This window comes from Rhipicephalus microplus, chromosome X, assembly GCF_043290135.1.
Source record: "Rhipicephalus microplus isolate Deutch F79 chromosome X, USDA_Rmic, whole genome shotgun sequence".
Lineage (NCBI taxonomy): Eukaryota > Metazoa > Arthropoda > Arachnida > Ixodida > Ixodidae > Rhipicephalus > Rhipicephalus microplus.
This window is the reverse complement of record NC_134710.1, coordinates 405,207,614-405,229,596: the sequence shown is the minus strand read 5'-3', so window position 1 is coordinate 405,229,596 and position 21,983 is coordinate 405,207,614. Positions and strand designations below refer to the sequence as shown.

The 21,983-nt window shown below is 45.6% G+C and overlaps 1 protein-coding gene across 1 annotated transcript; it reads right to left on the bottom strand.

Annotated features, from left to right (window-relative positions):
• Positions 1 to 18,424: 18,424 nt before the first annotated feature.
• LOC119161874 (uncharacterized) lies at positions 18,425 to 19,039 on the bottom strand. Its single transcript, XM_037414381.2, has one exon. It carries the CDS (start codon positions 19,037 to 19,039, stop codon positions 18,425 to 18,427), a length of 615 nt encoding a protein of 204 aa, XP_037270278.2.
• Positions 19,040 to 21,983: the final 2,944 nt, after the last annotated feature.

Here is a 21,983-nt window from a genome sequence, read left to right as displayed (position 1 = left end):
GGACACCGAATGGCACTATACACAGCCGTCTTCGGTATTGGAGATCTCATTATAATTAATAAATTCATTGAAAACTTCGTATTACAATGCAAGCTGTCACAGTCGTCAAATTACACGAAAACGGGCATACAGAATCTTTGTGTCCCCCCCCCCGCCCCCTTCCCTGTGGATCTCAGTCTTGCTAGATTGCGAAGATTGCTCGCGTTGCGCTGGTTAATGTTGGCATCGAGGACTGTGTGCCTCAGCAATCCTGAATAGGTGGGTGCTTTGGATAAGGAGTCCGGACCACTGAAGCGCCATTTCATTTCAAACTAACCGTGTCCTCAGCATAAAAGAAACACTATAAGGGTATTTCCAAATCCATATGCCAACCTGTAATCTGCCTTCAGATTCTTATTGAGGCTAGGAAAGACTTGTTCAACCACTCACAAGGGGGAATGTCACGAACTGGTCGAAGAAAACTGGAGTAGTTGAAGAGACGAAATGAAGAGGCGAGCTTCTTCGATTTTGGGTTCTATCTGTGTTCTATTTCGAGTAACGCAGTTTTTCTAATGCCCAGACAAGGTTCCCATTAGCTCAGTGTAGTGAGTATGCACTTTTCTAGAGAGGGTTAATATTTGTTTTCTAACATCTCTCACTGTGATTGCCTCTTTTGCCAACGACGCTGAGCTGTGCTCCCTTGTGAGCAGCAGAAATAGGCGTCTTTCGTTTCCAAAGCCACTACTACTCGAACATTTACACTGACGAGCACATGATGACCCTCCGTCGTAAACACTGGTGAGCTGCTACAGGCCCTGAAAAAGCTCTCTGCAACTCTTGATTTGGAAATAGGCCATGCGAATGTTTGACATTGCTGTGATTATTGAGGTGAATGCAGTGGAGCTAGGTGAGCAGCTTCTGCAGGTGCAGGTTCCTCCACTGTTCTGTGCTGGCTGTCAGAATAGTGTTTCATTAATGGTGCAAAACGTGGATGTGCCTTCGATGCCTCGTAAAGGAAAACAGTTCGCACTGAGGCTAATGCAGAACGAAATAATTGGACAGTGAGTGGTATTGAACCAGCTTTGGAATAAGTTTGTTCATGTGTCACCTCCGCGTCACAAGTGGCATAGATCGCATTTATTCGTGACGATTGCCTTGTGCCTGTAGATGATGTGTGCCTTCGCGGCAATGTAAAACACTGCGGGCCAAGTGCAAAAAATTAGTGGTAGGATTGGAGTGGTATTTAGGATGACGTAACACTTTTTCGGACACTATTTTGCTGTGACGCGTAATGTTATATATGTTTCAGTTTATCCCATCAACTCATATCAGCGCATATTACGTGAGCGCCGCGTATACTGCGTGCCTGGTGGGCTCATTTTCGATATCGCTGAAATTGCGGCCCTCAATTTCGATGATTATTACTCAAAGCTTATATGTTTTTGCGATTTAAAAAAAAAGTTGGTATGTGATGAAATGTCTTATCCTACAACTGTCTTATATGAAGAACTGCCCAAAAAATGGATATCAAATGTTACGGAAAGTTTGTGAACTGCTGCTTTCAGGTTAAGTATATATGTGGCAGTGCATTGCTGCCATGGCGTGCTGTGTTGTTTTCGAAGTCGACGGTCAGTTGACAGTCATCATTTATATCAAGCAATGTTTACTGTCTGAAAAAAAAAACACCCTGTATAGTGATGTAGTGGAAGTTTTGTATATTCGTGGAAGTGAATAAAAGATCATTACGTGCAAAACTTTTCTTGAGCATTTCATATGTCGATATCTTTTCATGAAAGCAGCTGTTCTACTGTTGTACCAAAGTGGCCAAATCAGGTATACTGTGCTATCCTTATACTATGAACTGAAGCTGCACCTAAGTCTCAGGTTGAGAGTTGTCTATCACCTGCAATAGCCACACCGGCACAACAAGACATAATCTTGTTCTCAGAGCCGTCAATGTAGCAAGCACGTATAAAGAATTATTCCGATATATACACAAAAGACGCGCATGCCTTCTAAGTAATCCACGATGCTATAGTTTGGTGCCGATACAGTCTTTGTTGTGCAAGTCGAATCAACGGCAAAACAAACACTCTACAGAAGCAATCGTGACATCTAGGCGAATCGGTAGCATGTGAGCTTTGCGGTGATCAATCGGTGGACGTTATCGTTCCAGAAATCCTGCTAATGAATCGTTTCAAAACGTTGCACTGCTCGTAACTAAAACAATTTTCACTAAAACTGCACGCGTGTTGCCAGGATGTCAGTGGCTTTACTTCTGGATATCGTGAAATGAAATTTGGGAACGCCATTCAATAGATATAAAAAATACCAAATTTTCTTTGCTTTGCATCCATAAAAAAGCACGTCAATGGTGGGAAAACGTTTACACTTTCCCTCAGTTATACCTTATCCATGGATCTCTATTCAAAAGAGCTTTTTTGTAATTCCTTTCACCAGCACATCAGTGTACGTAATCGCCCTTGTTGTATATGCCCCTGAAAGGACCTGCCGTTTCGAGGTCATGCTGAAAACGGACGTTCGAATCTTTTGCTTACTTTTTTAAAGTATGTCATTCCGTTATTAAAGAGCCACTCACCAGGCCACATACCAAACTTTAGTTAGACAGTGGAAGTTGTTGGGTGTCCGATGAGGAACATTTGCCACAAGAATTGTTTTAATCGATTCATCACGAACGGAGAAAACAAGTTTTTTGAAGCGGCGCGAAGCGAGGATGAGAGGAGGCGAACTCGAAACCCTTGCCGCTCCTCCGCTTAGCCTTCGCAAGCCAAATCTCTTCTCCACCCTGTCCGGCATCCGACCAAGAGGTCACGTGCGCATAACAAACAAGTCCATTTCCTGAGCACGCAAGCGGCGTTGCCTTGTTGACCAGCGTTATTTTGTGGTCTTCTGACTGTTTCTGCAGGATTGTTTAGAAAGGCTGGCTTAGACGCGGTAGTTGATGAGCACAATGAGTGCGCGTACGCGTAGGAGCATTGCACGGTGACCGTCTGCTCCATGCGCTGACCACGGCGACACGAACGCATGCGAAACGCTGACACATTAGCCCCACATCTCGCTGAAATTCGCAGGAGAAAAAATGGAAAAAATACGCTCACATTTCCTTACTGCGCCTCATTATTTATCTGGAGGTTTATTGATCTTTTCAAGCAACAAATTACATAAACTACGCATGCCGTGTTAAATAATTTTCGGAATATGACGTGCCACTGTCTGCAACGTCAGAGCAGAGTCGTCTACGTAGAGGACCAACGTCACTGCATTGCTGTGTACGCACAAAACATGCCCTCATTCTCTAGCGTGCCCCGGCAAAGGGGAGGGGGAACCGCATTCATCTTGATGTTTGACCCATTTCCGCGACGTGTAGGGTTGCAAATTTCGGCAGACGTGATCATGCACGCCTCAACTACGTATTGCGCTTGACAGCTCAAAATTTTCAAACCTGGTGAGTGGCCCTTTAAAAGCAGGCCTCCAATTCGGAGCGGCCATCATCTGTTTTAAAGCGGTAATGCCATCAAACTTATGGGCTATAACAAGACTATTGCTGCTTTCTTCTGTGTGAAAAGAGATTCCACATGAATGGTTGGACATAGTAAACGTTTAGAATACATTTTAAATCTGTTCCAAAGTTCACTGAAAGGCTCATGCTCCTTATCGAAGCCCGTTGCTAGTTTGTTGCACTAGTGCACCCAGCGCTGACGTAGCATTAAGAATTGCAACGAAAGGTACAGTGACGTCTTACAAGATATGTAGTGAACATATACGTGTGCAGGGTCCCACTTCATGGGGAATGAAAGTTCATGGCAGCGCCCCCTTCCCTATTATGTCAATGTATAAGGCTGACTTGGTCCCCCTCCCCATCTTTTGTGATGGTTAAACAAATAGCTGACGGTTAAATAAAATCTAGCTGACGGTTAAACAAAATCACGGTGGTATCGCATTCATTACTTCGTTCTAAAGGGTGGAAGGCGACATCGCTGGAGAGGCGCAGTTGCTGGCACATGTTATCTCGAGGCACGCACCAGACTTCTGCACTTACTGTGCTCTCAACCTTTACTTCGCATTTAGAGAAGTGACAACGTGAAAACCACTTTGGCACCTGGAGGGGCCACATTTCTTTTAAATAACGTTTTGTTGAGATATGCGAGATCTGGTCTAAAAGGGCTGTTTCCTTACTTCTTAGAACAACACAATTTGTTAATTTCGTAGAAGCTCTTCACAATAAATTTGGTGATAAGAAAATATGTTATGCCAGAAATTCTGAGATTGCGCGTTGGCGTGTTTTGCCCCAGTGGTCCTAATCACCGCACTCTTCAGCAAAAAAGTTTGTGCACATCACGCGCCCTGCTGCTGCGAGAAAGTTGGCTGAGTGAGGATTCCGGTGGCAGTGACGACCACAGGAGAAAGCAGAGCTCATGGCATACTGTCGTGCAGATTTTTTCGTTTGAGGGGACCGAAATAAACGTTTTACAATAGAATAATAGTAGTAATTATTGCGACAGAACAATATAGAACATTTACAATCGCAAATCTTTTATATTAGTTGGTGACTTCAGCGTAGACCTTAGGACTTAGGTTTGTTGTTGAGTCTGTCACATTACAACACTCAATTTACATTATATAGGCTAACGCTGGGGTAACGTACGGTATGGTCGAAGCATGTGACCGAAAAAAGTTTAATGATAGACTAACATCTAATTATAATTGCGACAGAGCTGTATAAAAGACCTGCCAGCACAAGCCCTTTATACTAGCCGGCGACCTTGTCATATATGTGTATACAAGCTTATATGCTGATTCCAGACCACACATTCTCTTTCTGCCATAGATCGAAAGGAACGCGAACGCGCTCTCGCCTGCGATAGGCAATGCCAATGCAGACAACAAGATACCCCGGGGATAAAAGCGTGTTAAGGAGTGGCTCAACGGGAATGGCGACAACAACCTACTCCGGAGGTGAGAGCTCATGAAGCAGTGACAAAACGGCTAAAATGCCTTTAGGACACGGAGTTGAGAGTTTAGGAAGCAGCGGCAAAAATGTTGCCTTGAAGATGAGAGCATAGGAAGCTTTCATGAAGCAGACCCATAGGTGCTTTGCCCGCTTGTCATGGTCCACTTCATGGAGATGCATGAACTCTTTTTGAAATTGGGAGGGTGTTTTTCGGAGTTAATTTGTGTAAAAGGGACACTAAAGGCAATTATTGAGTCGATGTCGATTATTGTATTAGCAACCCAGAGACATCTTTGCTCTGCTTTTGTGCCAAAAATGCGCTTACTGTGAAATAAAATCACGTTTTAGCGGTTCATGTCGCGTTAGCGCAAATCGCCAGCCTAAAAGCGGCTTATCTCACGTCACTGTTGCCACGCCCAACGTTGCGCACCTTTACTGCGTAGGCGCCAACAGTAGTAGCAGCAGAGCGAAAGTAGCGGGAGTCAAGAGCAACAACAACAGTCACTAAACAACTTTCTGCTTGTTTGGTTCAACTGAGCCCCTCTAAATGACATCACCTCTTAAGTCTAATTAGTCGAACATAGAACTTTTGAACCACTTATACTTTCCCCATAGTAATGCCCAGTGGTTTTATTTTGTTATATATCAAACAAAACGGACAAGCTACATTTCATTACATCTCATGATGCAACAAAGGTTATGTTTTTATTGCAGCCAGTTTGATTACTTGTAGTTGGACGATCTCACGTCATCAGGATCATTTCGCAAGTGTCCCACCCATGGCCCACGTCGTGTGATACATTTGCTCAAAGGACTCCTGACAGCACTTTTGGAAACTCGAGAGACTCTTGTATTGTTTGAGAGTCCCACATACGAGGGCACTCCTGACGATTATTAGTGACTAGCCTTGTATACAAAGTATTTTATTCACTTTTAAAAAAGGGGGCGTGCTTGTCTTAAGTATTGAGGCGTTATGAATACTTTCTATGGTTGTACATAAAAAAGGGGGCCTCCAGGGATGTTGTAGAGGTCAAACAAGTATTTTCAACATTGCAGAACATGTGCGAGGAACGCACAATACTTTTCTGGCACCCTTCTCGTTCTTTTGTCGGGCTGCTCCCAAGGTGGTTCTGGCTGTGTACGCAGTGATGAAAGTGCTGCTCAAATTTCTCCCAACTTCTCTGAAAAAGAAATGCTGCTCCAAAGTGCAATGTTCGCTAGTAACTTCTCCAAACCTGCTCCTAAATGGTGTTGGCAAGCTAAAAACAAGTAAACCATGTGACTATCCAGTGAGCCTAAAGGATACCAAAAGCAAGCTGTATACACGCTCATCTGAGTATGCTACTCAATGGTGTAAATCCAGAAAAAACCACAAGGGGTGACACCAACCAGGCCATGGTGGAAATTTTGTTATTTTAATATCAGTTGTATCTTCATTTTCATAAGAAATGAAGGGATCATTAAATGGTTGTTTTTAAAATGACAATGCGGAACCAGGCGTCATCAGCATAAGTAGACTATGCCAGCATGAACGCTTTGCCTATCAAAGAATTCGGAACTTCATGGTACGTGCCAGTGCACGCAATTGGAACACCCATGGCACTGTACGCACTGGACGCTAGCTTCAACTCTGCATCTCGCATTATATTTCTTGTGTGATGTGGATCTTGCATAGCAAAGACGTTGAAAGGTGTCCCTTGCGTGTACTAGAAGCTGCCGTGCAGTTGCCCGTTCCTCGAGAGTCAAAGCACTTATGCTGGTCTACTCGGGCTGATGTCACCTAGTTTGTGCCTATGGCGACGGATAGTGCTGCATTGTCGTGGAAAAGCGACCTTTCCACGGCCACTTGAAAAATCATGCTTTGAAATCAACTTTGTGACTTGGTGACTGCATCTACGCTTTGCTGCAGTCACAAAGAACTTGAGATACATTAATGAAAAGTTGCTCCTTGCTTTCACATGCAAATTCAGTGGTCATTTTAAAGTCAATTTTGGCAACACAGGCATCTAGCGCAGAATATTTATTTTAGGTTGCATGCAGGTGTGCCGAGTGGGATTTTACAAGCTGTCACAATAACAATGCGTGGGTATATCTTTTTTTCATTCCTACGCAGTTACAAAAGCATTGCGGCAGCTAGATTACAGCATAGCTATTTTTGGCTGAAGCACCTTAGGTGCTAACTAGTACGCGTCTGTGCTAGGAGACACAGCTTTGTCTTTCGCACTTCAAGGCCAGTTTTTACAGCTGAGCTGTTATGGTGTATAGGCTAGCTCTTCTGATCTTTTAGTGGGCATAACACAAAAGAAGCATTTTGTTTCTTTGCTTGTTTTTCTTTCTTTCTGGTCAGCGAGAGATTCGTGTACATATATTTACGTGCACGTGGAAAAAAGTCCCTGATCTCCCACCCCTCGCTCTTTCTTTTCGTTTCTATTTTTTGTTTTTTCCGGCTGCAGTTACATGGAAGCGACAGCTGAAGGCTTGTGTAGAAATGTTCTGGTGCATTTCGAAGAACCCTAGGTGTTATTACTTCGTGTGTCACCGCAACTTGATGGAGGCCACATGCTTCCTTTGTTTTTTTTTGTGTGGTAAATGATTATGCTGAATATCAATGCTATAGTTCTTGTCTTTATAAATAAGGTGTCTTGTATCCTCAAGCACATTTGTCTGCCCCCTTTCCTCCATCCTGGCTGTGACTTTGGTGCATCAGACTCCTTTCTTGATTACTGCACGTTTCTCCCAATTCCATACATGTCAGAACCTTATACGTTACTGGTTGTCTAGCATAGCTGTACGTAGAACACTGTGCCTCCTATCTTCCTTCGACATATATGTTGAAGTGGCAAAGTAAATGCCAGATACCAATGAAAGACAAGTAAGCTCGTAGAACTATTTGATCTTTACATAACAAAATCGTAATTTCATATTAAAGCTTGCATACATTAAATGCAGTATGAATATAGGTCCCTGCACAAAGCAAACCTAAATTGCCTTCCTTTATTTTGAACAATGTACGACTACACAGATAAACACAATTATGATTGTAGCAAATCAGGCATCAGGGACAGTTTGTAGAGCAAAAAACGCGGACAGAATTCACGACTCCAAGTGAGCGCTCCCCCCCTAGGGGCCGCCCTTGGAAATGCCGCTAACAGGGTCAACCTTAAAAGGAGATATGTTACCATTTTGCGCGTTAGGAAGTGGTCTCATAGTTTCTTTATTTTTGTCATGCTGCGCGTGCGAGCCCAGAAAAGATTAAAGCAATGTCCAAACACCATTGCAGTGGGCCGCAATGTGTGGCATCGCAGTGGAAAGATGGCAATAATGTATCCTTCAATCACTTTTCGAAGGATGCAGATGATGCGTAACAGAGAGCGGCGCAAATCAGAAACATGCGCATTGGAAAGAAGGTGATGGACACGACGGTAGTTTGTTCCAATCAATTCACTCCCGATGACTTAATTGTCCTTGGGGAGTACACCATTACTTAGCGTGTGTGCATTCTTATCAATATTCGGGCTTCCCTAAGCACGGAGTATAGTTTCGTTTATATAAGCAAGTACTTTAGGCTATTTGATGTGTTAATTATGTCACCGTATTTTTGGCACAATCATGTCTGATTCTGTGCAAGTCGTAGTGCTTTTAATTCTCAAATTAAGCTGCTATAATACTTCCTTTCGGACATTCTTGATTTCGGATGTTTGTATATACATACACAAACAAGTGGGTGAAAAGGTCATGCGTGTGTGCATGTATGTTTATATATATATCACATACGGGCATTCGTAGCATGTGTAGTGTGCATGCATACATCAGCTTTGCATATCCTCTTCATGCGCCAATTACGATGAACTCTCCATAAATTCCTCAACTGTGCAAAACAGTATTCTAAGATGCCTGATATTACATTAAAAAAAGAAAAATAAGAAATAGGCTGTTTTTGGTGAGCTTTGATAGTTACCCTTAATTTGCCTATGTTTAAGCCTATATTTAAGTGTTTTCTAGTTCTGCATTGAGTCATGGTCAATTTTTACATATAACAATTGATATCTCAGGCCCAAAATGCACTAGCAGTTCGTTTTTGGCTGAGTTCATTTTGAGCAAAGAAAAACAATACTTATAAAATTGATGCAGCACGTCAAGCAACTTGTTGAACATCGCTGTGCTTTCACTACATTAATTAGCTGTAGATTTACACAGCACGTTGTGGTTAAATCAGGACACGTTGGCTATGTAGATGGTTCAATTGACCTTATGTGCAATGCATTTTGCCCTTCCCTTCTCACTGGTTCAAGAAACTGGCAAAAGCAAGTCGCGTCAACATATGTAGATGCTGTTGCTGAAGGAGATATCAAATAGTGCTAGTACGAACAAGCGAGTGTTCGGAAGCACATGACCTAAATTATTAGAAAACTGATAACATTGGTCGGCGAACGAAAAGAAAAAAGCACTTTTATTGTAAGAAACTACAATTCGCCCTATTTCAAAACAAGGACACTGGCCGAGACATAGCTCCATTCTGTACTCAAGTGAACGGCAGGCGTATTCAGCTTTTTATGCGACAGTAGAACTCAATAGGATATATGCAATCGGCAGCATAGGTCGCAGCGTAGTTACCTCGAAAACTGTTAAGGCCTTGCTTGTAGCAGTCTAACAACGCAATGCAAAAGTGCTAGCACCTTTAGTAGAGAACCAAAACACAAGAGCAGTTGCCTTTTTCAACCTCGGGCTCGCTTTGAAAGTGAATCTTAGCCAGCCCCACTCTCGAAGACTAGCGTCAACTGGTGGAGAGGGTGGTCGATGTGGCCAAAGGCTATGGTTTCCTAAAAGAGGGAGACCACCCCAAAAACGACACTTAAGAATAAGAAAATAAACATGTTAATTCTCTCTCTCTCTCTCTCTCTCTCTCTCTCTCTCGCTAGACAGGTTCTTCAACTTGAAGTAAATATGATGCGGCTCGTCGACGAGGCTCGATGTTTGCGCGCATGGCACAACTGTTTCCGCAGTTTCGCAAGCTAAATTCTTTTGCCGAAAAGAATGAAACAGTCTGCGGCCAGCACCTTTTCGCCTTCGACGAAGGAAGGCAATCCGCTGCCACACTCGAGAAACTTCAGCACAGCGCCAAGCGAAAGTGTCGCGTTGACCCAAGGAGGATACATAAAACTTGCTGGAGAGGTAGGGGCGCTGTGTGAGTGAAGCCAGCCGCCGCCATCTTGCCAGTGGCAAAAAGCGTGCTCAGCGCCATCGCGAGCTGCTGATTTCGTCCATTCTTGTTTCACCTTGTCGGTATGTAAAGACAAATTGTTTACAATGGTTGCCTCTTGCGTCGTTTACGGATGTGCCAACAGGTTCAAAAAAGGTTGTGGCCTCACATTCCACCTGTACGTACACGAAGACGTCTTCGACATAGCCATTCCGCGCTCGTTACTAAAGGGAGCTATAGCTGACGCGATCTAAGCGTGCAAAACATAACAGTCCGGATTTGTTTTACAGGTTTCCTAAAGATCCCGTAACCCAGATCCTCTGGGAGTGGGCCGTTCACCGTGAGAAGTAGAATGCGAAAGGCTGAGATCACTTCGCTCTGTGCACTTCGCGCCAGAGTACTTTGACCACCTCTTTGACATTGAAGGGAAGCATGTGAAATGGGGTTATGAAGTGGCATTGAAGGCACTTCAACGTGAAGAAGGGTTGTGGCTCGGAAACAAACTTACGAAAGTCCACGTCCAATGGGAAAAGCAAGAAAATGAAGGTGTGATATGCTGTACAACTGAACGAGTACCTCAGTTGCCGACGCTATGGACTTCAGCGAACAAAAGCTAAAGCTGCCGCAATTCAAGGGTGCCAGCACAAGATCTACGTTTATTAGAACTTTTGATGGCTTTTTTGACATCTTAAACTCCAGGAACCCGCTGGCAAGGTCGTACAAAGCGCCCCTTCGGTAGGGGAACGAAGCATTCTGGAAGTCGCTTTTTTTTTGTGGAGACTCGAACGTACATAAACGGACTGAGAGATCCGGCAGTGACAGAAGGACTGAAAAAAATGGATTCATTGGTTTTTGGATATGCATGGCAAGCACCGAAAGAATGTTTGACAGACTTGTCAGCCAGGGTCAGCTGAAATACTTACTGACACACAAACTCAGTCAAGACTATGCCGAAAACTTCTTTGAATCAATGCGTGGATGAGGCGGCCATAACAACAACCCAACAGCTTCGCAGTTTATAGCTGCATACAAACGTCTATTGGTTCAGACGGAAGTCACGTCTTCAAGTTCTGGACACTGCTCCCAAGATGTTCTCTCCGTATTGAATGCAACGACTCCTGCAGCCATGGTAGATCCAAGAAGCAATCTCACTGACATGCGCAAGGCCCCCGTCCTGCAGTCCGATGACCACGACAATACGCATCGCATTGACTAGCCCGAAAGCTTTTCTGTTTTTGTCGGTTCCGTGGTGCCATACATAGCAGGCTTCATTGTTCGACAGGTCGAACTGCAACTACCTGTGAAGAGTGCATAACAGCCAGGCACTCAGATGAGCTGACACTTTTAATTAAATGTAAGAGGCGAGGTGGTCTTGTTTCACCATCGCGAGATGTCATTAGCCTCAGTAAAGAAGTCGAGGACTGAGGTGGCTACAGGCTGAATGTGACTCCACCACAACGGTGAAGTCAAGAGCAAAACACATCATCCTGAAAAACTGGTTCCATAAACTAGAGAAGCACGTCCTAGGCTTTGATACGCTTGATAATAAGGTTTACAGTTTGTGCAGGCAAATCGCCGAACAGTACGTAAAAGTGAGGATACAACACATGACGAAGAAAAAAAACCGAGAATCGGTCCAAAGTAAGGTGGGACCACTTTTGACAAGGCCAATAATTTTCAACCACCAGTAGGGCACCTATGTTTTTGATGATGTGTTTGCTTTAGGCATCGCTATTAGGTGCATATGCACTTTAATTGAGTTCTCTACATGCCACTTGGCTGCGTACAAGTCGCAATAAACATTTACAACCAGAATTACTTGTTTTCGTTGCTTTATAAACACACGAGTGACTTCACCCGCAGCGCGATGAAGCATAAGTTTGCAGCGCTCGGCTCTTTTCTGCCATTGGCAACATGGCCGCCGCACGCTCGGCGTGGCTTCACTCTCTCCTGTAGTGGCGCATTGGCGGCTTCCACTCCAGAAAGTTTTATGTATCCTCCTTGCGTTGACCTCGTTAAGTGTAGCCATTTTTGTTTTTTTCAACCAGTGTTGCCAGCACATGGAGCATTTTTTTGGAGTTGCAAATAGACACGAGTTCTTGACGATTTGTAGCAAAAAGAGAAAAAAAGAAACAGCTACAATGCGTCACGGGAGGTGTCCTATCAGTATTCATGTCTATTTTGTGTGTGTTTTTTTGTTACAAACCGTCTCTCAGAGAGAATTACCAGCGCATCGCAAAACGTAACGTATGGCATCAGCGAACAGGGTTGTGGGGATGTGCCTCTACCCACGGTTGCGTCTAAATAATATGCGTCTAAATCTAAGAGGCAATAGCCCAATTGCACCAGTAAGCGACATTTTGTCTTTATTCGGTGATTGGGCACATGCATGCTGCAATTTTTTTATATTACGCGTCGCACAAAGGCTGTGATTGCTAAGCTTTCACCCTCCACGCATGTACCAACATTTATATATACTTCTTCAGTTTTCAAACTCTCCGCTTCGCTTTTGAAAATCAGGCGGCCGGCTGCAGTTCCCACCAACGTGGTGCTTCAGTCCAATTTCGATCAAGCAAACGAGGGTCGTCTGCTACAGCTAGGTGCGGGGTAGTCACTGAGCAGCATTTACTCAACACTGCAACTTCTTGATTTAGGCACGAGGAGTATACAGTCGGGACAAGATGCGTACGTGTGGGGCATCTTTCGCGGTCTTTGGTAAAAATAATAGCTCACATAAGTGTGATGCTAGGCGATCATTTGTTGATTAAAAGGCCGTTTTGTCACCCTGTAACTGCTTGTTCTTCCAGGCAGTATAAACAAAATCTAGAGCTCCATTGTATTAGCCACATCTCAAAAAAACGTCGGTAAAACCTGTGGCTCATCTGGTTTCAGCTTAGTTGTTTAGAAGCTATCTTTGGGAGTCTCAGCATAGGGATCTTCGATGCTGTGCACATTAACTATACAGCGATAATCATCTTGGCAGGCCGTACCCTAAAGGAAGTTGAAACCGAGCCATTGTTGTAAGGTACCAGCCACGTTTAAAATCCCTCTGAAACGACACTGTTTCTCTGTTCAACTGGTATAAACCAGTGCACTTTCTTCTGAAGCGTTCACATTTGTAGATGGAATTGGTCTATATCGTCCAGGCTACTTGACAACATTAAAGAAAATGCAAGTTTTGTGAAAATAGAAAAACATCAGTGCGTTGACACAAAAACATCTGTCACAGTCACACACTAGTCACAAGCATTTGGATTTCAAACAAGCACATAGCTGAGTTCCTGAAACTGTTCGGGCTTGTGAGCTGTAAACAAAGCATGGGCCAATCTGTTGTGTACCCATACCCATTCGGTGATTTTCCTTGTTGCCTGATGGATGTGCAATGAGTAGACACTTTCTGCACTTCAGGTAAGTCTTCAACTAAATCACTCAGAGTCGCTAAAGATGCAGTCTTCAATATATATATATATATATATATATATATATATATATATATATATATATATATTTTTTCACTCAGCAGGGGTGTCTGAAGTTTTGTCCGTTCTCGAGCAATGGTGGCACAGATCAAGCGCCTCCTTAATTGGCTGATTGCAATCTGCACCTTGTTCTTGATAGTTTTTGCCTTTCTCTTTTTTTTCAGTGTTCTCGCTAGAATTACACGACACGCATGCCTCTGTTAGCACCAATCATGCCCACACAGTTCTTGTAATGAATATTGCTCATCAATGCACTTTCTCCTTTCGCTGTGCCAGTAGATGTAATATTTGAATCATGCATTATAGAAAATTATTACCGGGGGTTTTTCTGCCTCCTCTGGGACTGCGAAACTCTAGTTGCAAGGAAGTTGAAGCACACTTTTTTACAATTGCTCAGAAAAACTGGACTCCTCCAAAGGAGCGGGTACCGGTTGCCGGGATTTCTCGCTGATCGCAAGGCAGCAGCAGTTGGTTGTTGTACAGGTATCCTTTTGCGACTTCATGACAAGTACACTCGGAGGTTCGGAGATAAACTAGTGACTGCATCACTACTCAATTTCTATGCACCATGGTCGATTTTGGCTTCTCCATTTATGATGTGCTTATGTCTTCAAGATGTCGCTTTCTTGAAAGTGAACACTGTCTAACTTGTGTGTCTTTCCAAACTTTCTCATGGACCTTCCCCACTTATAAAATAACAGCGCGTCGGACGGCAGAAAGAAGTGGCATTTCTCGGGGCTCCTTTTGTATCCGCTGGTGTGCCCGGGCATTAAAAGACATCGTTATGATGTCCGGAAGGTCTGAGCTATGCTGCACGGGATAGCAGCGGCAGTATAATTAACCTCGGGAGATGAACACACGTGATTAGTGCGTCCACGCCTAGTCGAGGCATAGATAGTGTCCGCGATGTCAGCAATCAGAGAGCGTCCTACGTCGTAGATGTCTGAGTGTCTTCATGACTGTAGGGGTTGAATTGTCTTCAGAAGACGGTAGAAGCATGCCACGTTTATGGAAAGTGACGAGACATACTCACAGAAAAAAAAAGTGCCACCGAACACAGACACTGAATGTACGAAACTGCAGTGGCAGTGAAACCAGAAGAGAGTATACAGCCAGTCACTTGGCTCAAAGTTAGAAAGCAGTGCCCCCACTCTCCCTAGGAGTAAATTGCACCCACCTCAAAAGAAGGAGTGTGGGATCTGAAAAAGTATCTATAAACGTTGCACGTGTCCGTGTCGGGAAAAGCGAGCCATGCGGGGCGCACACCGTGGTGTGGCAGCAGGAGTGGTTATCCCACTTTCTTCGATTACGCTCTCTGTGTGCGAATGGGACGACCGGAGGAATGGTGTGCCGCCGGTTCATCTTGGAGTCCACGCTTTAGCGTACGTAGTCCTACGCGTTGCCCCGCTGCGGGACACTAGTTTCTTGTGGTATTTAGGTGAGCGTTTCAAATTGACGTAAAATTGTTTTGAATTAACAATGTAAGCAATTAATAACATGTGTTAGAATATTTACGAATAAATTTTGGTGTTACCATACAAACAGCTACAAATTACAGTAAAAAAGTCGCAAGCAGAAGTTTCACTGTCAGGGGTTCTTTAATTCCTCGGTAAGTTGGGTACTGCTGTTGATAATATTGCCGTGTTAGACGTCATACATTGAGCTCTGTCACAAGTTGTTATTTGCCTTTAGTGTCTATTTCAGGAAATCAGATGATTATTAGAGTTTATTTCTCAGGAATATTCATCTGTCCAGTATTGGGTGTTTAATTTTGCATTATAAGTTGTTGCAACATTGTCTTTGCTTTTATTTTCTATCCTAATGCCTTGCACTAGTGCTGGTAATTCTCTCTTTCTGTCTTTTAATTTCTTCTTCCCTGCGTATAAAGCTAATGATGTACACAGATTTGAGCTCGCCAAGGTGTACTTTGGAGGGGGGGGCAGGAGATAGTCAAGTTACTTTCAGTACTTTTTAGCTGTTTCCTAGCTTTCAGCATCTTCTTGACGAAAAGGAAAGGATGTATTATTGATAATGATATTATTATAATCATCAATACTCTGAACCTTCAGATGAAATCAACGTTGCCGTTTAAAAGATTGGTAAAGGCGGTCTTAGGAAAAGTTTTGTTTAACCATGAATAATGTCATCTTGAATCGGCAACAAAATACAAATGACAGTACTATAGTTCTTTTTTTTCTCGTTCTTGTCCTAAAGTTGTAAGCAAGTTGCAGAAAAAAGTTATATATTACGTACACTTGCATAGAGTGTATGAGAAATGTGTGGAGTAACTTGCCGAGCTTAAGTAAAACTGGAAGATTGCAGCCAAGGAATCAGCAACAACATTAAGAATAGAATGAGGTCGTGCATTAAATTGTGGATCAGAAACTGTTAGTACACTTTTAAGGAAGGAAAGTATACTTGACTATTTTTACAGAGTTCTTACTTACCACGTGCACTATGAAAAAATTGAGTATATGTGGACTGTTTCTGCCACACAACAGTAATCGTCATCTACTTTGAATACTTTCCTCGCGTTATCACCACAATACCAGCACTTTGCAGTCACAAACGGTGCCATGTTATCAGTGTGGCGTGGCATTCGCGACAGGAAAGTGGCCTGCATAGGTCAAATGCATAAGTCGGTAAAACTTGGGGAGCTCATTCAGTCACTTATGAAATATATGTCGACCTTTGGAGTCATTGACTCAGGCTCGCGAAAATTTTCTTTAACCACACTCACCTAGACTCGCGGCTCGATTTGAGTCTGAGTGCTTGCAAGCCAGTAAGATATTTTTCTTGAAAGAAGTGACGGTTCAACATTTATTCATCAATAACTTTCCCTGAAGAGTTGATGGGAACCACTTCCATAATTCACACCTTTTATTATTAAATATTGCATTGGTGTATCAATGACAGCATATTAGAATACATCTGAGAAAGACGTGAGTATAAACATGAATCTAGGTAAGGCTGATAGTGTTGCTGAAGATGACTTGACAGGACCTTAGGTCGGCAAAATAAACTGTAACTTACTCAGGTTCACTGACGAAAGGCATGTTGCCTTCGGTATTACTTGGACTCGGACTCGCCAAAATCTTCCCGAGACCAACTCACTTGGACTCGCACTCAGCAAAGCTTTCCTCAACTGGGCTCACTCGGACTCAGACTTACGAAAACGTTACTCACCCGGACTCACTCAAACTAGCAGCTTTATCTCTGAGTCTGAGCGAGTTCGAGTGAGTGGACTCAAGAGTGAGTTCGCTGGCCTACGGACGACACCGAACGAGCGTCAAGCGACTCTACGGCTATTTAAAGCTACTCAATTGACAAAATTTGGGATGAATAACAAATAATGATTGCTGAATTAGACAAGGAGAGTAGAAAGGTAGGTAAAATGAAAGTAATGTACTACAACCTTGGAAGAGAACTGCACTTCAAGATAGGTAGCAGCTCAAATGAAGCTATAATATATTATGTCTACTTATACTCTGTTTCATCGCTGTGGTTCAGCATTACCAAAGCTACAGGCACTAAGAAAGCCACATGCTTGCGCAGCAAGACCACAATTGGCAAGGTTGGCGAAAATTGGCGTTTGTTTAGTGTATCTTAGGCAATATCGATATGTAATATGTTTATTTTTCTCATTTACTTCATGCGCATTTAATTATCTGAGTCGCTTAGGGCCGGTAACTGTGGTTACAAATCAACGTAGCAGCGTCCATGCAGAAGCAACCGCCCGCTTCGATCTGAACCTGCTCTTGCTACACGCCCACTGCGCTGACAGCAATAAATGAATGGTAAAATCAGCCATCAATTTGCTTTGCTTTACTCTGAGGATAAAGCATCAGGCACGTTTTATCGTTATTAGCGAGATATGCTTAGCTGCGCCTGCAGTTCTCAAGCTGCGTCACCAGACCAAGAAAGCTGCTTCTCCAAATATCAGACATGCAGGAAATCAGCAATGGCAAAGACACAGGCATCAGAATCGTGCCCTGACAGGTCATGGGGATCGACAGAATGGGGAGATAGACAGTCGACATCCTGGTGCCTTCGCCCAGACCTGTAGGTTACATCAAAGCTATATTCCTATAGCCTTAAGGCCAAGTGACCCAGGCGCCCAGAAGTATCTTTGAGCGAGGACAACCAGCACAGGACGTGGTGATCCGTGATGACTAAAAAGTGGCGGCAGAACAAGTATGATCGGAATATTCCAATTGCCCATATAAGAGCGAGGCCCTCGCGCTCAGTGATGGAAAACTTGCACTCAAATGGGGAGAAGAGGCGACTTGCATAGGCGATTACACGGTTTTGATCCTGTTGCCAATTGGCGAGGACAGCGCCAATACCATGTCCACTGGTGTCGGTACGAGCTTCAGTGGGCACTAGAGAATCGAAATAACCCAAGATGTGCGGGGAATTGAGCAACGCAGCAAGTCGGGGAAAGGAATTGGCTTGCTTGGGACCCCAAAAAAACGGCGTGTCCTTCTTCAGTAGCTATGTCAAGGGATGGGCAATGTTGGTGAAGTTGTGGACTAAACGCCGGAAATAAGAACAGAGGCCGACAAAACTCCGTACATCTGTGGGATAACATAACTTTAATGTTCCCGCACTGAAGGTTCTACTACAACTGCCCCTCAATCGGTGCACACACACAGTTTTCTTGCTTCTTTTGGGCGAGAGTGTTCTTATCGTCGGCGCCCGTGTTTGGAGGCATAGCCGCGACACGCAGGCATAGAAGCGGCGCCTGAACCGTTTCGCCGCTGCACCCCCCCCCTCCCACGCAGATAGGAACCGTCAGGGTTGAAGAGGTTTGGGGGCCCGCACCTGGCGTCCAAGGCGGGTAGTGTAGGGTGCGAGCCTAGGCGTTGCGGGCTTTTGTCGGTGAATTACGGAAGGCGTGCGGGGGTTGGTAGGCTCCTGGGAAAGGATGTATGATGGCTTTAGGCGGTCAATGGAAACGCGTACATCCTTTCCACTGATTTGTAGGGTGAATGTTTTGTCGTTGCGACAGATGACTTTGTAAGGTGCGGAGTAAGGCGGCTGGAAAGGTGCGCGTACGGTGTCGCCACGGAGGAAGGCATGCGAGCATGTTGCCAGGTCCTTAAACACGAATAAGGTCAGCTTGGTGTGGCGAGCCGCTGGTGAGGAATGCAGCGCACCCATTGTGCGACGGACTCGAGTGTTGAAGTCTGCAGGATCCAAGCTGGTTACATCAGAGGTCGGAGCGAAGAGGAGTTCTCCAGGTAGGCGAAGCGACTCCCCGTAGACGAATTTCGCAGGCGTGGCTTGAATGTCTGGCTTCAAAGTTGCACGCAGACCAAAAGCGACAGCGGGGAGAGCTTCGAGCCAGGTTGAGTGAGGGTGGCACATGATAGCTGCCTTGAACTGCCGGTGAAACCATTTAATCATCCCGTTGGCGCAAGGGTGGTAGCTAGTTGTCCGTGAACGCTCGAACCCGGTGGAGTCCGAGAAGCCTGAAAAGGTGAGATTCGAATGGCCTTCCTTGATCGGTTGTGACTCGACGAGGAGTGCCGAAGCGTGAAACCCAGCCGGAGAAGAAGGCTGATGCGACGTCTTCTGCGGTGATCTTTTCGAACGGGCACACCTCGGGCCGACGAGTGTAACGATCGATAGCAGTGAGGCAATAGCGGTAAAGGCCGGCTGGTGGGAGGGAGCCAATGATAATCAATGTGGACGTGCTGGAACAGTTCCTTCGGGAGGGGGAATTATACGAGTAGCGACGTGACATGCCGGGTGGTTTTGGCGCGCTGGCATTGAATGCATGTGCGTACCCAGGTGCGGCAGTCTAGTTGCGTTGAGGGCCACGCGTACCGGTCAGACACGAGGCGTGTAGAAGCTTGGATACCGGGATGACTGAGGTTGTGTAACTGGTTGAAGAGGCTTTGACGATGCAAAGAAGGGACGTATGGTCTCATTCATCCTGTTGATATGTCACAGTAGAGAGCGTTCGTTGACCCAGTGATGGTAACTTTTTGCAGGTGAAGGTAAGAGCCCTTCTCGAGGAGCTGCTGGAGTTCGGTGTCTGTTTTCTGAGCTTTGGTGAGGGCCTCAGTTGTCACAGTTGGTAGCTCGACAGCCGAGACGCGACAGAGTACGTCGGCGACCATGTTTTCCTTTCTGCTGATGTGGTGGATATCTGTGGTGAATTGAGTGATGAAGGACAGCTGGTTTTTCTGGACCGGTGGCAGTTTTTTACGGCGTTGGGAGAAGGCGTAAGTGATAGGTTTATGGTCGGTGTATATGGTGCAGTGATGTGCCGCGAGCATATGGCGAAAGCGTTGGAATGCTTCGTAGATGGCAAGGAGCTTTTTGTAGTAGGCTGGCCAGGTCGTCCCTGCAGGGGGCGAGGTTGCATCGCTGATGCTGATGGAAGGCGGGGGCGGCTTCGGGGAACAGAGTTTCTTCGAGAAGAACGCCAAGGGGCGCCAGTTGTTGCCCACACGCTGCATGAGAGAGGCTCCGACGGCTTTGCTAGAGGCATCTGTGAAAAGACCCAGGGGCGCCTCTGGCTTGGGAACGGAGAGCAGTGTAGCGTTGCGCAGGGCAGGTTTGCAGTGTTCAAACGCTTGCGTTAAGGCTGGGGTCCAAGTGACAGGATGGTTGCCGCGTTGGCCGGCCAACGCATCATAGAGAGGGGCCTGATATGTGGCCGCTTTAGGCACGAAGCGCCTGTAAAAGTTGAACCCAACCAACGTCTCTTGCCCAGGAAACGGCGGAGGCTTTTCGCTGTGGCAGGCAGCCCGTAATTTTGAAGGGCCAGGACGCGGTCAGGCAAGGGTCTAGTTCCTTCTGAAAAGATTTCATGGCCAAGAAACGTGACGACAGGGGCGCCGAGCGTGCTCTTCTGAACGTTTATGAGTAAGCCGTGTTCATTGAGACGCTTGAACAGTTGACGAAGGTGTTGGCGATGTTCTGTTCCGTTGCGGGAGAAGATCAAGATGTCGTCTAGGTAGACGAAACAGAAGTCCAGGCTGCAGACGTCGTCGTCGATAAAGCATTAAAAGGTTTGCCCTGCGTTGTGAAGACCAAAACTCATGGAAGGTAATTCGAATAGGCCGAAAAACGTGATAATTGCGGTATTTGGGACGTAATGCAGGATTACAGGAATTTGTGTGTAGGCCTTTACAAAGTCCACCACTGAGAAGATAGTGCTGCCATCTAAGCGGTGAGCAAAGTCCTGTATATGATGGACGGGGTACTTATCGGGGACGGTGCGGGCGTTGAGGGCACAATAATCTCCACAGGGGCGCCAGCCATTGGTCTTCTTTGGTACCAAATGAAGCGGTGAGGCGTAAGATCCCTCCGAGCGGCGGGCAGTACCTTCGCGGAGCTTGGCTTATTTTCGGCCTGTGCGATTCGTAGGCGGTCCGGGGCTAGCCGACGGACGTGGCATGAGACTGAGTGGCCGGCGGTCCGGGGCTAGCCGACGGGCGTGGCATGAGACCGAGTGGCCGGCAGTAGTACGAATGTAGTGCATGGTTAAGTGGCGCACCTCTCGCACACGCCCGCTAGGTCGAGTCAGGTTGGCCCGGAGTGGAGAGGCCTGTTTTAGCGTCGATAAGTCAGTCATATCAGCAGTCAGGTAGAAGATTGTAGTACGCCAAAAAGTCGGACCCGATGATCGGCTCTGCGACGTTGGCGATGACGAAATTCAATGAAAAATGTCGACACATGTTTTTGAAGTTGATGTTAAGGCGGGGCGAGCCGTAGGTCTTGATGGTCGAATGGTTCGCCGCGCTGAGCTCAAAGAACGTGCAAGGACGCTTGTCACGCAGGAAGGTTCGGGGAAAGCAACAGATGTCGGAGCCACAGTCGACGACCAACCGCCACTTTGTGACTTGGTCGGTGACAAATATGCAAGGACCTCTAAGTTGGCAGCTCGCGGTCATCTCTATGGGCTGCCGTTGAAGTTTCCCGGACGTCCTGGTGAGCAAGGTGGTTGACATTTCCGGGCTTTGTCCCCGAAGCGGCAATGGTAGTAGCAGGGGCCGTTATCATTTCCGTGCGATGAAACCGCGTTGTTGTCTTGGCTTTTGGAGCAATTTTGTGGACGCAGCATTGATATTTGATCCAGGCACCTTTGAATTGAGTCCAGCTGACGGGTGATTTCGTCTACACGGCGCGTGAGCTCGCCGCTGGACTGTCAAGTGTCAACGACGTTGACGGTGAGAGGCGATGCTGGCAACGGAATCTCGACAACTTGATCGGCGATGTGAGAGAGCTGGTTCAGCGGCAGATTCGGCTGCACCTGAAGGATGGCCTGCGCATGTGAGGGTATATGCTGAAGCCAGATGTTATAGAGGAGGGAGTCGTCGACCGGGGTGTGCAGAGA